The sequence below is a fragment of the Pelobates fuscus genome, chromosome 12, assembly GCF_036172605.1.
Source record: "Pelobates fuscus isolate aPelFus1 chromosome 12, aPelFus1.pri, whole genome shotgun sequence".
In the NCBI taxonomy this organism is placed as follows: Eukaryota; Metazoa; Chordata; class Amphibia; order Anura; family Pelobatidae; genus Pelobates; species Pelobates fuscus.
In genome coordinates this window covers 115,596,887-115,614,704 of record NC_086328.1, presented here as the reverse complement: position 1 = coordinate 115,614,704, position 17,818 = coordinate 115,596,887, and the positions used below count along the sequence as shown (strand labels likewise).

General features: G+C 40.4%; 1 protein-coding gene across 1 annotated transcript in view; it reads left to right on the top strand.

The window, feature by feature from the left end:
* Positions 1–17,572, top strand: part of LOC134579278 (apoptosis inhibitor 5-B) — a 177,930-nt gene extending 160,358 nt beyond the window's left edge. The window contains exons 2-15 of the mRNA XM_063438504.1: positions 9,216–9,306; positions 11,136–11,297; positions 11,387–11,480; positions 11,688–11,753; positions 12,252–12,403; positions 12,516–12,722; positions 12,825–12,929; positions 13,645–13,734; positions 13,873–14,054; positions 14,169–14,262; positions 14,634–14,690; positions 15,046–15,122; positions 15,292–15,431; positions 16,529–17,572. Coding sequence (XP_063294574.1) covers positions 9,238–9,306; positions 11,136–11,297; positions 11,387–11,480; positions 11,688–11,753; positions 12,252–12,403; positions 12,516–12,722; positions 12,825–12,929; positions 13,645–13,734; positions 13,873–14,054; positions 14,169–14,262; positions 14,634–14,690; positions 15,046–15,122; positions 15,292–15,431; positions 16,529–16,611 — 1,578 coding nt within the window. The 5' untranslated portion in view covers positions 9,216–9,237 and the 3' untranslated portion in view covers positions 16,612–17,572. The remainder of the gene's footprint in view (positions 1–9,215; positions 9,307–11,135; positions 11,298–11,386; positions 11,481–11,687; positions 11,754–12,251; positions 12,404–12,515; positions 12,723–12,824; positions 12,930–13,644; positions 13,735–13,872; positions 14,055–14,168; positions 14,263–14,633; positions 14,691–15,045; positions 15,123–15,291; positions 15,432–16,528) is intronic.
* Positions 17,573–17,818: the final 246 nt, after the last annotated feature.

The following is a 17,818-nucleotide window of genomic DNA, read 5'->3' as shown; positions in this document are numbered from 1 at the left end:
TTGCTCCACAGTCGAAGATTTTAAGGTGAAGGCAAAGACTCTGAAGGAACAGTTCAAAATGAAGGGCTATCCTAATAGATGCTTGAAAAATGCATACCAGCGGGCCTTGTTGACGGACAGAGAAACTCTCCTTCTAGATAAAAATGGAAGGGACAACACACAATTGATCAGATGCATAGGGAACTTCGATGCAGGATGGCATCCAACTTTGAGAATCCTGAATAGGTACTGGCCTCTTCTCCAACAAGACCACCATCTATAAAAAGTTATTACTCCTTATGCATCAGTCACAGCAAGACGGGGAAGAAATATTAAAGACATACTTGTTCCGAGCCACTTAAGTACTCCATCAAAAAACCCTACTTGGCTCAAATCCTCAGTATGTGGTACGTACCAATGCGGTAGATGCAAATCTTGCAAATTTATACTACGTCCATCAAAGAAGGTTGCAGACTCCACCAATACACAAGAGTTTGACATTAAAACTTTTTTCAACTGTCAAACCACTGGCTTAGTTTACCTTTTAACCTGCTCGTGTAAAAAAATGTACGTAGGAAAGACGATCCGTCCATTTAAACAGAGGATTCGAGAACACATCACATCTGTAAATCCAAGGAGATTAATTGATACTCCTATTTCTAAGCATCTAAAACTCCATCATGGAGGGTCCGCAGAAAATATACGGTTCTGCGGTATTGAAAAAGTTATGCTTGGTCCGAGGGGAGGTGACCTCGATAAAAAACTCCTACAAAGAGAGAGCATCTGGATATACAGATTAAAAACACTCTCCCCTATGGGATTGAATGAGGGATTCTCATTTACACCATTTATCTCAAATAAGAACACTTTTACCATGATTCACTATCCATTATATTGTAGTAGTCTATTCTTTTACTGTATATATTATTATCTATTACTTTATTTACTTTTGATTTATTTTTTCTCTCTCCTTCACTTATGGATCACTAGTTTAATCCGATTTTGCTCGTTTTCAATATCTGAGCACACCCTTGTATAGTATTGAGATACTTCACCATTATAGTCCCCGCAATAGGATACTTCTCCTTTACTTTGTGGTATTCTGTAATAGACTAGGCAGTAAATATGGACAAATTCACTCATTAATATATCCCTAGCTATCCACTATTACAAATGTCTATTCTGGAAGGAGTAGTGCATAGATGTATATCTATATATATCTACCATATCTTGACATATGAGCCCAAGTACCAGCCATAGTGTGTCTTCTAGCTGAATATATCCCTTTCATCTACAATATATGTCTATTGCCAGTATATGGCTTAATTTATGACAAAATAATCCAAGGGGTTCGCTACAACAGGATAATATCAGTAAAGCCTATCAATGGTATACAGGCATTTTCCCTGATTGACCTTATACACACTTGGTAATCTATATATTCTCATACCATGTGCTTACTTTGTTTATACCGCGTTTTTCTAGTTGATTTACCTGTTGGTTATTGAAACACAAATTCTCCGATCACGGAGGCAAAGTGGGAGGAGCTTGGTCCTGATTCACGGGTCATGTCCGTCCCACTCCTGCCGTAAGAGAGAATCTGATCCGATTTGCACGGGAAATATCTAGACACGCCCCATATGGTTTGGTACACACTCATTGGCTATTTGCTCTTCTGCTAAGGGTATTTAAAGCTCAGGACGAGCGATCTCGGATCTGCCTCTGACGAAGGTGCCATTACAGCACTGAAACGCGCGTCAGGCGTGTTCACTGTCCAGTTCTCTGGACATCACTGGTTGCTCACTTTTTTTCACTACACGGAAATGGTTTGAGGACACTCATTTATGTTTGAAATAGATAGGATTATTTTCTGTTGATTTTTTTACCACTATCGAGTTGGCTAGTAGATTGAGCAAGTGCATCTATACTGTGTTGCCATTCAGACTGCTACACAGTTCTATTTTTTGCATCCTCCTTGCCACCTCGAGTATGCATGTATATACTAATTTGTTCTAGCCATCATTATTCAGCTCGTTAAGTAGATGTAGCAATCTTATTGTTTATTTTGTTGCCATTTGGACTATTACTTAATTAGCATTGCAACCTTTATGCTACTCTTTCTCTGCATATACATGTATACTAACCTGCTCTGTCTATAGATATGCCGTGGGCATCCTAAGCTCCACAATATCTATATCCTCCTATTTACTCCATATATCTGACATTTTACATCTATATTTCGTTGAGGATTCACTTAGTGGTATTTTAATGGGATTTATACCCCTATATCTATTCCTTACCCTATTGACATTGAGGTACGGACTCTGCTAGAGAACACCTTGAGCACCATTTATTAAAGCTCATTTCTGGTGTCCTATGCTATATACCTAGATTCCACATAAGGGTATTTGGGATTGTTGTTACCTATCTATTTACAATTACAAGGAGACTAAGATTACTTTATCTATTTATGTTTGTGTGACTACTTTATTTTTTCCAGCCTAACACAGTCAGATACACCCGTCTTTTGTGCGGCTGTATCTTTATGTGTGTTTTTCATTTTTTCTTTCTATATATACCTGGGGTTAAGCCCCTGGAGTCTGCTGGAGTCTCCCTTAGGTACTGGATTAGTCTCCCTGTACCAGTAGCGCTAGCTTAGCTAGACTCTACGTGGTGTAGGCTGACTTCTCTTTTCCTTTGTCTATTGGCATACCAGTTTGTGTAGGTGATGCAGTGTGTTTGTGTGTAGTGGAAGCAGTGTGTGTTTGTGGTTGTGTTTAAGGGATCCTCCCCCCGTGTTCTCCTCACCTCCCCTTCTCCTCACCCCCCTCTCCCTGTGTTCTTCTCACTCCCCCTCCCTGTGTTCTTCTCACCTCACCCCCCTCCGTGTGTTCTTCTCACTCCCCCTCCCTGTGTTCTTCTCGCCTCCCCCTCTCCTCACCCCCCTCCCTGTGTTCTTCTTACTCCCCCCTCCCCTCTTCTTCTTACCCCCTCCCCCCTTTCTTCTTACTCTCACCTCCCCCTTTCTTATTACTCCCCCCTCCCCTCTTCTTCTTACTCCCCCCCCTCTTCTTCTTACTCCCCCCTCCCCTCTTCTTCTTACTCCTCCCCTCCACTTGTCTTCTTCTTACTCCCCTTCCCCCCTTTCTTCTTACTCCCCCCTTTCTTCTTACTCCCCCCTCCCCTCTTCTTCTTACTCCCCTCCTCCCCTCTTCTTCTTACTCCCCCCTCCACTTGTCTTCTTCTTACTCCCCCCATTCTTCTTACTCCCCACCCCCCTCTTCTTCTTACTCCCCCCACCCCTCTTCATACTCCCCCTCCCCCTTCTTAGCCCCCTCTACTTGTCTTCTTCTTACTCCCCCCTCCCTTGTTTACTTCTTACTCCCCCCCTTGTTTCCTTCTTACTCCCCCACCTTTCCTCTTCTTCTTACCCCCCTCCCCTCATTCTTCTTACCCCCCCAGTTCTTCTTATCTCCCTCCCCTCCCCCAGTTCTTCTAACCCCCCTCCCCCCCAGTTCTCCTCCTAACCTCACCTCCCCTTCCTGTAGCGTGGCCGAGCTCCTCTCCGGTCCGCGGTACAGGAGTTTCTGTTTCCTGTACCCGGCCGGACTGACAGGAAGTGCACACTCAGTGTGCACTTCCTGTCAGTCCGGCCGGACCGCGGACCGGAGCTCGGCCACGCTACAGGAAGGGGAGGTGAGGCAGTGTGGCAGCCGCCTGAGCGCTCTCTATAGAGCGCTCAGGCGGCTGCAACATTTAAAGGTCCGGCAATGGGGCCGCAGGGCGCCCCCTACTATATGGCGCCCTAGGCGGCTGCCTAGTTCGCCTTATAGGAAGCGCTGGCCCTGCTTACACTATACACACTGCCACCTTGGACTATAAAGTGGCAATCGCTATATATATATATATATATATGTGTGTGTGTGTGCACATTTGGTCTGTGGGACCGGCACCCCAGCACCGCCGGGCCCATGATAACCATCATGTTTGCCACCCCCTGATGGCGGCCCTGTAATCTGTGCACTGTTCTACACAAATAAACAAAGTGTTACTTAATCTATCTATCATACTGATTCCAGGGCACTCGCTCACTATACACCAGCTTCAAAGCAAAACAAAGTTTAATTGTTATCGTTTTATAGTGGTTTGCTTTGTTTTTAAATGCCTGACAAAAATAATGGTGAGTTAGTTACTCACCCCCATCCCCCCCCCCCCACGTTTCTTCCCCCTCCCCCCCCCGTTTTTGTTTTTATTGTTTCTATCTCATTCCTGAAACTGTTTATCAATAGACTGTGCGAATGTGTTTCAGATTTAAATATGACAATATATATAATATAACAATCAATTGCTAATTCAGTTTGTATAAAATATGCAAAATGATTGTTTGTTCTGCACATGAACCCTAAATGATTTGCAATACAATAGATCCTGGCTAGGGCATTTGCAATATCCACAGGGTATTAAAATGGGATTTAGATGATATGTTTGTAAATTTAGTATTTTACAATAATAGAGTGAGGTGTATTCTCATCAAATCTATCCTTTAAGTAAGTACTTTTTTCAAAACCTCCACTTTGCTATCAAATCATCATTGTGCACTGGTCGGGCAAAGGACATTTCCCAATAAATAAAAAATAAGATAAGGCCAGGGACTAATGAAAGTATTTAGAAAATTGGGCAGACTAGATGGGCCGAATGGTTCTCATCTGCCCCCACATTCTATGTTTCTATGTAAATGTTAAGATTATTTTTCTATGTATTTGTGTTTTTCATTTCTCTTATTTGCTTTGTTGTATTGTATTTGTGTTTATTTTTACACGACACACAAAATTAAAGTTACAAGCAGCTGTTCTTCCTTATGATCAGTAGTAATGGGTATCACATTAAACATTATAGATCAGCTGTAGTGCTTTATGAATGGCAACTGATAAATATCACATTTATTTTTTTAAAAAAAAAACACATTATCGAGATTAACATCAAAACAGTTAAATTGATCGTAATGATTATTTATTTTGTTTTCAAATAATTGTATTGAGTTTTTTTGCAATTACAAAAAGTATAGAACATTCAATATAAATATTTAACACATATTTACTCAATAAGAAGGCAAAAAAGCAGCAACATAAAAACAAAAATAATAAAATAAAAAGTTGATTATAAACTATCATGTTTTGAATTTGAAAACAAGTTAGTTAAATCAATTGCTCTATCATTTATATTATTCTCCCCTAAAATAGGACTGTTTGAATTTTTACCTAGCACAGTTAGGAGGTCAGATAATAATAGCTGAAACATCCATTATACCTCATTATTAGAATTACTCATAATTATTCAAATATTTTTGTGTTCATCAAGCTTGCAGGACATTTTGATGTAGCAGTACTGGAAGGGGGATTATTGACCCAAACCCATTATCTAGGCAAAAATTAAAGGAACACTATAGTGTCAGGAAAACAAACCCGTTTTCCTGACACTATAGTGCCCTAAGGGTGCCCCTACCCTCAGGGTCCCCCTCCCGTGGCGGTTAAAACCCCTTCAGCAGCTTACCTTAATTCACCTCTCCTCCCCCGCTGACATCAGCTCCCGAGTGTAGCGGAATGCGCATGCGCGACAAGTGCTGCGCGCGCATTCAAACAGTCCATAGGAAAGCATTTCTCAATGCTTTCCTATGGACATTCTGCACGCTGGATGCGAATTTCACATCTAGCGTCGCAGATGCGCCTCTAGCAGCTGTCAGGACGACAGCCACTAGAGGTTGGATTAACCCTGCTATGTAATCAGGGTTAAAACCTGAGGGACCTGACACCCAGACCACTTCATTGAGCTGAAGAGGTCTGGGTGACTATAGTATCCCTTTAATACGAACACCATGGAAAGCATGAACAAAGATGTTTTGTTCTCACACGTATCATGTTTAGTTTAGATACTTTGAGGCCTGCGTCTCCTGTAGGAGGATAGGACGAGACATGGCAGTTATTCTAACGTACTGTAGGACTTTTAAGTCCTTAAAATTAATGCAGAATCGTGTAGCACACTAGTTCTTACACTCTGAGAGACCGTCAGTGTGTTTTGAAAGTCTGTGCACCCCTAGAATCTGTCCAATTACCCTTTGAAACTATCCATGTGCAATATGATTGCGCCAATGAATCTTTAGAATCTAGCCATGTACTATATAAATCTGGCAATGAACCCTAAAAATCTAGCCATGTGCTGAAAGGTTCATTTTAAACTACTGTATAAACAACATTATAATAGAATTAAGTAATTGTATTATAATTATTGTATACATATTTTTTTTTGTATATTTGATTTATGTAAATTTTTATCCGACTAAATATGTTTTGTATCAATTACAATGTACTGCATGTATTAATATAAAATTTAAAAAAAATTCAATAAAAAATATTTAACCCCTTAACCCCTTAAGGATACATGACATGTGTGACATGTCATGATTCCCTTTTATTCCAGAAGTTTGGTCCTTAAGGGGTTAAAAAGGAATCTGCCTTACACATCCTTAGACTATGACCATTGAAACCTTAAATATGGAATGAGCAATAAACAGCCTTATATGAAACCAAAACTGCATTCACCTAAACATGCTTAAATTATATCATATATTTGTGTGTGTATATGTATATATGTATCATATGTATATATACACAGAAATATAAAATCATGTATATATACAGTATATATTAATTCTATTTTCTATACTACACACATTGAGTTCACACTAGACCATTTCTTTAGAAAAACGTTACAAAAACCACTACTGTTGTAATAGCAATGTATTATTTTTTATAAGGCTATTGATCTAAAAAAGTATCCTATATCTCAGATAATCACCCACTGGTTCAGTTTTTACTTTCCCCCCTCCCTCCCCTCATTTTGTTTCTATCTCATTACTGGAAAAGTTTATCAATAGACTGTGTGAATGTTTCATATTCAAATACTAAGCCAACAATCACTTGCTAATTTAGTTTCTATAAAATATACAAAATTATTGTTTGTTCTGCATATAAATGCTAAATGATTTGCAATACAATAGATCCTGGCTAGGGCATTTGCAATATCCACAGGATATTAAAATGGGATTTAGATTATATGTTTGTAAACTTAGTATTTTACAATAATAGAGTGAGGTAAATTCTCATCTCTGTAAAATCAATTTATTTACCAAATTTATCCTTTATGTATCCTTTAACTACTTTTTTCAAAGCATCAACTTTGCAATCAAAACATAATATTGCACTGGTTGGTCAATGACATAGCCCACTTAAATAATAATAATTTAAAGATATGTTTTCTATTTATTTGTGTATTTCCTTTATCTTCTGTGTTGCTTTGTTGTGTTGCATTTGTGGTCATATTTACATGATGCAGAAAATGAAAGCTACAAGCAGATGTTCCTTCCTATGATACCCATTACTACTGATCATATTAAACATTATAGATCAGCTGTAGTGCTTTATGAATGGCAACTCATATACTGTATATCACAACTATTAAGCAAAAACAAACCAAAAAAAAAACATTGAGTTTAACATCAAAACTGTTCAATTGCTCATAATTATTGTGCTTACTTTTTATATTATGTTATTGTTTTTTTTTTTCAATTACAAAAAATCTAGGACATTCAATATAAATGTTTAACAAATATAAACACAAGAAAAAGGTGGAACAAAAAGAAAAGAAAAAATGGGATTGTAAACTATCATGTTTTGTCTTTTGAAATCTACACACAAGTTAGTTAAATCAATTTCTCCGTCATTTGTAACATTCTCCCCTAATATAGGACTGTTTGAAGTTTTACCTAACACAGTAAGGAAGTCCGATAGAATTATCCTTGGTCATATTCTAATAGTGTTACCTTGTTATTGGAATTACTCATATTTATTTTCAATATTATTGTGTATATTTCATCAAACCTTCAGGAAATTCTTACATAACCTAACTGGAGGGAGAATAATTGCCCAGAACCCATCAATTTTAATAATTACTATGATAACCATGAACAAATATATTTTGCTCTGACTTGTATTGTGTTTAGATGCTTTGAAAAGCCTTATAATCTGTACAGGTGAAATATGATTGTGGCCATGAATCTTTGGAATCTAGCCATGTACTATTTCATTCTGGACCATGAACCCTGAAAATCTAGCCATGTGCTTTAAGAATCTGCAGTACACATCCTTATAATCTGACCATTGAATGCTTGAATATGGCAACCTGCAATAAAAATAGTTCAATGGACACTTAGAACCTAGCCATGTGCAATAATAAGAATATGCCCTATGAACCCTTGGAATCTGGCCATTTGACTCTACAATCTGGCCATGTCTTTAAAGGATGATTTTATTATTAATACACTTCATTATTTTGGTATAATTATTTAAGGGTAACTTTTTTTTGTTTTGTTTTAAGAGTTGACCCTGACACTTGTCCCAACTAGAGCCAGTTCTTTATAACACATGGCTACCAATGTGCAATTAAGGGTGTCCATTCACCCCTTTAATTCTCACAATGTACCTCCATCACCAGTCTATGTACAGCACCATCTGGGCACACACTATGTGAAATTGCTCATGGTGATATTTTGATTAAGTGTAGAGCCTCCCTGCAGGTATTATGCTAATGTTTGGTGAACTATGAATATTCTAATAATATGCTAATGTCAGGTTCCCCCTATGTCATTGTATAGGTTTCTTTGTAGAGCAGTCACACCCCACTGTGAGTGCTTTTTTTTTTGTCTCAGGGCACTGCCCCCCTCTGACTGGGTATAACTGGCCCAAAAAAATCAGACCCAGCTCAAACAGACTGAGAACATTGCTGGGTGAAGGTCTCCTGTAGCCTGTGATTCCGGTAGTTTCCTGCAGGTGTCGCTGTCCCGTGATAGCTCCTGCTCTGTGTGCAGTATAGAGCATTATCCTCCAGAATCCTCCAGGTGTCGCTGTCTCGGCCGCATTCCTCGCTCTGTCGTATTGTGCGCTGCGTGCTGCGTGCAGTATCCGCCAGGTGCCTCCAGGTGTCGCTGTCTCGGCCGCCTCCCTCGCTGTGTCGTATTGTGCGCTGCGTGCTGCGTGCAGTGTCCGGCAGGTGCCTCCAGGTGTCGCTGTGCCGGTCTGTTATCGGCCCAGTTTCTATCGTTGGTCTCGCTGGTAGAGCTGTGCGCACACTGTGAGCCCGGGAGAATCAGGCCAACGGACCGAGAACCGAGCTCCCGAGCGGACCCCCAGCCAGCCAGAGCCCGCCATGCCCACCGTGGAAGATCTATACCGCAACTACGGCATCCTGGCCGACGCTAAGGACGATGTGAGCCAGGTATGGATCCGGGCCGGCCTCAGCCGAACTATCCGACTCACTATCCCCCCTTCCTCCTCCTCCACCCGCACTATCCGACTCACTATCCCCCTTCCTCCTCCTCCACCCGCACTATCCGACTCACCCGCACTATCCGACTCACTATCCCCCCTTCCTCCACCCGCACTATCGAACTTACCATCACCCTGACTATTCACCTACGCCTCACTATCCGGCTCCCCTCCTCCACCCGCACTATCCGACTACACGGACTCCTGAGAGCACGAATCACCTCCTCCATCCGCACTATCCGGCCTCCCCTTCCCCGCACTATCCACCTCTTCTTCCTCTACCCTAACCATTCACCTCCCCTCCACCCTCACTATCCGGCTCCCCTCCTCCACCCTCACTATCCGGCTCCCCTCCTCCACCCTCACTATCCGGCTCCCCTCCTCCACCCTCACTATCCGGCTCCCCTCCTCCACCCTCACTATCCGGCTCCCCTCCTCCACCCGCACTATCCGGCTCCCCTCCTCCACCCGCACTATCCACCTCTTCCTCCTCTACCCTGACCATTCACCTCCCCATCACCCTCACTATCCGGCTCCCCACCACTTCACTCACTATCTGGCTCCTAATCACCATATGGATCACAACCTCCCTCACTATCCGGCTCCTGCTTGAGTGTTCGTCCCCCAAAGTGCCAGTCGCCCTGGTGTCCCCTTCGCTCAGGGCGCCAGTCGCCCGGGTGTCCCCTTCGCTCAGGGCGCCAGTCGCCCGGGTGTCCCCTTCGCTCAGGGCGCCAGTCGCCCGGGTGTCCCCTTCGCTCAGGGCGCCAGTCGCCCGGGTGTCCCCTTCGCTCAGGGCGCCAGTCGCCCGGGTGTCCCCTTCGCTCAGGGCGCCAGTCGCCCGGGTGTCCCCTTCGCTCAGGGCGCCAGTCGCCCGGGCGTCCCACTGCCGTCGGGTGTCTCCAAGCTGCCCGGTGGTCCCCTTCATCCTGATTCACCTGGGTTCTCTTCCCCTGACTGACTGTGTCCAGGGTATTCCAAGTTGCAGGAGTTCTCTTCCCCAGAGTATCTGTATCCTGAGTCACCTGGGTTCTGTTCACCTGACTGCCTGTATCCTGAGTCACCTGTTTTTTTTTTCCCCTGACTGCCGGTATCCTGAGTCACCTGGGTTCTCTTCCCCTGACTGCCGGTATCCTGAGTCACCTGGGTTCTCTTCCACCTGACTGCTGGTATCCTGAGTCACCTGGGTTCTCTTCCACCTGACTGCCGGTATCCTGAGTCACCTGGGTTCTCTTCCACCTGACTGCCGGTATCCTGAGTCACCTGGGTTCTCTTCCACCTGACTGCCGGTATCCTGAGTCACCTGGGTTCTCTTCCACCTGACTGCCGGTATCCTGAGTCACCTGGGTTCTCTTCCCCTGACTGCCGGTATCCTGAGTCACCTGGGTTCTCTTCCCCTGACTGCCGGTATCCTGAGTCACCTGGGTTCTCTTCCCCAGACTACCTGGATTCTCTTCCCCTGGGTATCCTGAGTCACCTGGATTCTCTTCCCCTGGGTATCCTGAGTCACCTGGATTCTCTTCCCCTGGGTATCCTGAGTCACCTGGGCTCTCTTTCCCTGATTTTCTGTATTCTGAATCACCTTTGTTCTCTTCCCGTGACTGCCTGTTTCCTGTGTGTCCCGGACGTCCCTTCCTTCTCAGTGTCCCCATCCTGTTCTTCCAATAACCTTAAGTGCTCCCCTGGTTTGTTGAGGTGCCATGTGCTAAACATCAAGTCACTCATTTCCTGCGTGATCCCTGATTAATTGTCTCTAATTGAAGTAAATGTTTTTGTTTTTAGCACAAAACTGCCTACCAAGTGATCTTGGATGGCGTGAAGGGAGGAGCCAAGGAAAAGAGGCTTGCAGCCCAGTTTATTCCAAAATTCTTCAAACATTTCCCTGAGCTTTCTGATGCAGCTCTTAATGCACAGCTTGACCTTTGTGAAGATGAAGATGTTTCAGTAAGTAAACAAAGATTTATTGGGTGGTTGTTCTTGTATAATAATGTTTTAAACAAACTGTATTGTAAATGTATTTGTTTCCTTATCAGATTCGTCGTCAAGCGATCAAAGAACTGTCACAGTTTGCTGCAGGAGAGAACCTACCTCGTGTTGCAGATATTTTGACTCAGTTGCTGCAGTCAGGTATGATTTTATTACCCACAATAAATTAATTTTTTAACTACCTGAGTTATATTTTATTTAAACAAGAGACTGTATTGTAAAAATGTAACTTTTGCTAGAATGTCCCTGAATTGTATCTTTGCTGGTTAAATCCAGCAATCTTTTAAGAATTCTGTCAGCAGCTTTACGTTTTTTTTTCACGATTTGTTTTTGTTGTTTTTCTTTTAGATGACTCGGCTGAATTTAACCTAGTGAACAATGCTTTGCTTACAATTTTTAAAATTGATGCCAAAGGTAAGAGTACATTTTTTTTTTAATACAGACAGATCTACTGGGTTCTTTAACCCCTTAAGGACACATGACATGTCATGATTCCCTTTTATTCCATAAGTTTGGTCCTTAAGGGGTTAAAGGAACTCAGTAAAGTGAGGTAATGTAACACTTTACAGAAGTATAATATACTCTGTTCTAGCAGTAGTTCAAACTGTATTCCTTTAAAAAAAATACATATTATTGTAACTATAACTGATATGAGCAATGAGATAAAAACGGCAACAATATCCACCCATAATGTACAGTGTTCCAGTTATACTTAAGACAGCTGTGCACAAATTATCGTGGAGCTGTAGGTTCAATCCCACAGTAGTAGCCATTTTCTGCATATTTAAAAAAAAAAAAAAAAAATTGTAATTATACATTTACTAGCAGTGTTTGTAGTTCAGTACGTAGAACAAATCTGTGAACATACCAATATAGATATATATATATATTTTTTTTTTCCCCACTCTGTAGGTACATTAGGTGGGTTGTTTACGCAGATTCTCCAAGGAGAAGATATTGTGCGTGAGAGGGCCATTAAATTTCTCTCCACCAAGATGAAGACTCTGCCAGAGGACATCATGACAAAGGAAGTAGAAGAATATGTATTTAATGAGTCCAAGAAGGTAGGAATACAAAAAAGATGCATATTCACAAGCAGACGTAGATGAATGATTTTTGTCAATGGCTTGTCGGCTTGCGTAACAGTTTACTTAATGAAACCTTATCGATCTGCAGGTCCTGTATGATGTCACTGGAGAAGAATTTGTGCTGTTCATGAAGATCCTCTCATATCTGAAAACCTTACAGACGGTTAGTGGAAGACAGCAGCTGGTAGATCTGGTGTCTGAACAGGCTGGTCTGCATCAAACTTTAAATCCTGCTGACCCCGATTCTGTAGACCGCATGCTGCAGTGCATGCGACAGGCTGTTCCCCTCTTTTCAGTAAGTTACACGTTTTTGTTTTAGTCTCCATCATCTCCTTTAATCAATAATAAAATGTTCAGATTTTAATATTTGCTCCTTTTTTTTTTTTTGTCTTTGTAGAAAAATGTCCATTCGACTAAGTTTTTGACATACTTCTGTGAGAATGTCTTGCCTACCTTGAGCTCCTTGACCAGCCCCGCCGAAGGAATTGATGTTCAGCTTGAAGTAAGTGTTGTCTGTTTTCTTGCTAATTTTTAATTATATTGGTGATCTGTGTTTCAGAGGAGTGGTGAAAAATGGTCTGTGCTTAAAGGGGCTCTCCATGCACTTTGGTAACATTTTATTGGTTATGATGCAAGGAGATCTCCTGATTCCCTAGAGTCATGCTTAGAATTGCCGTGATTTGCTTCAATCACTGCAGCTTTAAACATGCCCCCTTTTCAGCTATACTTCCGCTACCTTTAAAAATATTGGAACAGCATAGGCACACCATACAAATACACAGCTTCCTGGTTAGCAGATCACATCTGACAGTTTCACTCTTAACAATGAATGGGACTGTCTGCAAAGCAGGTAGCAGATCCTATGGATTAGGCATCAATCTCTTTCATAGTATGTGATCAGTGAAACTTTGGCAAGTGCTTAACTACTAATTAAATCAAGAGTATGAGTAGTAAATTAAAACGGATTTGAATACAATGAGAACATCCTAATTTGAGATGTAAAAACTGAAAAGCCATTAAATTCAAGAACTTCAAAGGCTAGTCTTATGTATCAATTATATGTTTGCATATTAGAATTCATTACCCATTTAATAATAAATATGGTCCATTTTTGCTATTTTGCAGTGTGCCACATATTCAGTTTAGCTTGGGGCATGAACATATGTTTTGTATAAAATAAATACTGGCTTTAACTTCATGTACTGTTGTATTTACAGGTCTTGAAACTGCTTGCTGAAATGAGTTCGTACTGTGGGGATATGGACAAGCTTGAGTCCAATGTGAACAAGCTTTTTGATAAATTACTGGTGAGCATTTTTTATTTTTGCTTTCTTCCTTAAAAGTAATCTCATTTAAGAGTGTGTAAGATTGTAATTACGTTAATTAGTATTTGCATAGTTAAACAGTATTAGTATTAACCTTTTTTTTTCTTATTGTGTTGATAGGAATATATGCCTCTTCCTCCCGAAGAAACAGAGAATGGTGAGAATACAGCTAATGAAGAACCTAAGCTGCAGTTCAGTTACGTCGAGTGTCTTCTCTTCAGTTTCCACCAACTGGGGAGAAAGTTACCAGACTTTCTCATAGCTAAAGTGAATGCTGAGAAGTTAAAAGATTTCAAAACCAGGTAAGTTCTTTATTCCTTTTGTACACTGCCTGTGATAGTATCACATTGTTCTGGACCAAGGTTTTTATGTCAAATTCTGCAAACAAGCACATTAACACAATTTACTTTTTACAGGTTACAGTATTTTGCCCGAGGACTTCAAGTTTACATTCGGCAGCTGCGCCTCGCTTTGCAAGGCAAGTCAGGGGAAGCACTGAAAACAGAAGAGGTAAAAAAAAAAAAAAAACAACAATATTCATGCTGCATTGTATACCTTTGGGCCAATATATAGTGACACGACTGTACTTTACATTCTTTTGTTAAACTAAAATATGCCCAGCTTCACTACTCTTCAAGATTGATATAGCATCATGGGAGTTGTACTCCTAAAACAGCAGATATGTTTTCATTTCTGGTCTGCCCTGTTTAATTGTATCTTGCATTGACCATCAGCTGTTGAGTTTGTTTTAAAACCACCAATGAATCTGTACATGTTACATGGCTGGAATAAAGTATACCTTATAGCCGATATACGGATTATTTACTTTGCTAGAGTGTGAATTTCAACTGTATAATGTGATTTTCTTATTTTTCTTTCAGAACAAAATTAAAGTAGTGGCTTTGAAAATAACCAATAACATCAACGTTTTAATTAAGGTAATTATTTCACGTCCCACGCACCCTCCTTCTTACCTGTAAAATTTCTGTCTTAATAATCCTACAGGGTTATTCACTTAAAGTAGGAATTGTCAGGAATTCAAAGTGAATTTCATAATAAAGGCCGCAGTAACCAAATTTGAAGCATAGCTGGTTTTAGATAGTTTTTCCAGTTTAGCCTCTAAACCTTAAATTTTAAATTTACTTTGAATTCCTGGCTCACTTTAGTGAGAAACCCTTGTAATAATTCTGCAGTTGCAAAACAACCTGTATATATTTTGTGTGTGTGTTTCCGATCTCATTTCTTGACAAATGAAAAACTTTTTTTTTTTTTTTCCATTTCTTTAAATTTTAGGATTTGTTTCACAACCCTCCATCCTACAAAAGCTCAGTGACATTGTCCTGGAAACCAGTCCAGAAAGCAGAAACTGGGTGAGTTGAGAGCATTTTTTGTGCAATTCAGTTTTAGGATATTATGATATAATCATAGTGTTTTATAGCTAGTCGAAACTTGTTTACTAAAAATCTATAGGGGTACAACAGTGTGTGTCTTTTTATAAGATGTATGTAGATAATATTCCTGATTGATCTTCTTATACAGGCAAAAAAGATCAGTCGAGGAGCCAGCGTCTACTTCACCTCCAAAGAAGTTACAAGTACAGGGGCCAAAGCGGGATGCCAGACAGATCTACAACCCACCCAGTGGAAAATACAGTGGGACCCTTGGGAACTTTCCATACGGTAAGTACATAGAATCGCAGTAATGCCAGTGATGATGTAAACATTTTGATTGAGTTATTAAACTTTAAAAATGTGCCCAGAATCGCAAATTCGTGTAACGTGATAATAAGCCAAGCTCTGGTTTATTACCTAAAATAAGAGGGTCTTATTTAAGACAGTAATTTTTTTTGTGGAGCATGCTTTCTATATTTATTACTGGGGTCATTCACTTAACTGAATTGTTTGGGAATTAGACATTTTGGGCCAATATACCTGAACTAGAAAATCCTATTATATTTTCAGCTCAACTATCATAGCCTTTAATTTAAATCTCCTGGTCAATTCTAAAGAATACCCTCCCCCACAAAACCTTAATTTTGGGCTTCTGATTAAGTGATTCTATATATTGCTTCTACGTATTTTATACAGTGTCATCAGGAGGTACCTGTTGGGTATGAATTTTGTCATTCCAGTCCTTAATGATCTCCCTCTTTTGCTCAAAACATACAGCATCTCAATATCTCTTGCTCCTATGAATAACTTCCCCAGCTTAAAGCATGTTATTGCGGCATGTTGCAGCTCACTTCTGGGTTATCCAGTTGCCACGAAGCCTGTTATTATGCAGGATCAGCCGTGATGTATAGCTAGGGCATATAATGCTTGGCATTAAAGATTCACTAACTCCAGCTACTTAAGAATTAAAGTTTTTCTGTCTGGTTGGCATCAGTTACAGTTCTAGCTGATAGCGGATGTCAGTCTGTGCGAAGTATCAATATAACTCATTGACTTTGCAGGGCAATCTGTTCCCACTGATCGCCTGGCACATACACTGTCAGCCTATGGGTAAGCAAATTGGAGGCGTTCAGTAAATATTCAAATGTCCAATGACCAGGTACAAGTAAAATCCCTAAAATTCTTAGTTCTGATGCTGTTCCAATCTTAAAACGTCACCTGCTAAACAGTCATGAGCATCTGTCAAATCGTGTTTATTTCTGATGTAGTTACAATGTGCATTGACCTAACCTTTAGGCCAGAACTAATATGTTTGTGTGTGCATTCGTTGAATTGCATTACTGTTACTGTAAGATCTGTGAGATTATTGATTCTTTGTCTCCTAGAACAACGAGGAAATTTCCGTGGAGGTAGAGGAAGAGGATGGGGTGGTGGCCGCTTCAACCGTAGCAGAGGGAGAATCTATTGAAGGATGTGACAGGGGCATCGACAAGGAATTTTGAATCTGCTGAAATTTTCACTAATTCAAAGGCTGGACTTGTACCAGTGACCTGACAAATTGCCTTTGATACAGACTTCAACATGAAACACATTCTTTCTACCTTTTATGTACCTACTCTTTTCTATCCAGACGTTCTGCAACCTGGAAACCAGTCACCCTATGGATGTTGCACATTCAGGATTCTGAGCCACTTCCATTTAATTTAATTATATTTTTTTTACGTGCAACATTGGTTGTATGCTGAATGGTCCCTGTTAATATTACATGCAGGAGCCATGAAACGTACTGTAAATAGAAGACCACTCTAGATTTTTAGAGAAGCTAATTTTGAAACTACCGAGAAAAGAAAATATTTCAGTCTGGAGACCACACGCCACCTTTACGGTGTTCTTATTCATGGCTAACAATGCTAGGACTGAAATGCTTATTACCATAGTAACACCATATTGTAACTTTTGTTCACGCAGTGACTGCATGACATATGTTATATTTGGTCCTTCCAGCAACTTCCTTTTGGTGTTCATGTAGTTTTGCAGGTGCAGATTGTTACGTTTCTCTATTCTGCAATGTCAGAATAACCTTTTATTGGCACTGGGGAATTGCAGAATTGAGTCGCAAATGTTGGCATCGAAGAAGCTTGCAAGATTCCTTTTGGTTTGCTCAGGGGAATCAAGCTGTGCTTGTCTGGTGACATTTGCTCATCATTGACTAGATTAACTTGCTTACTCGACTATGTCTGTACTCTTGCATTTAGGAAAGCCCGCAGCTTTACTTTAGAAGAACCCGAAGGTAGCACTGGAATGTTTAAGAACATTAAATCCATTATTTTTTTTACTGTTTAGCCATTGCTAAATTAATTTATTTAAAGATTGCTTTCCCATATTCTGTTTTAATTTGAATAAATCCATATGGTAGTATATTTGCTATAGTACGTGTTGATTTTTTTATTTTATTTTATTTTTTCCTGCTATGAGCCAGACATAGAAAATAAAAAGTAGCGATCAATGGCAAATGGGTAGTGGCCATTTGACACGAAACCCTAATGTTTTGAACGAATAGTAGAATTTTATTAAAGATTTTAAAATACACAACTATACAATAGCTAGAAGCGTTTATATCGCTTACAAAGTAAAACCAGTTATGTCTAATATTTATTATCCAATGCAACTTTTAA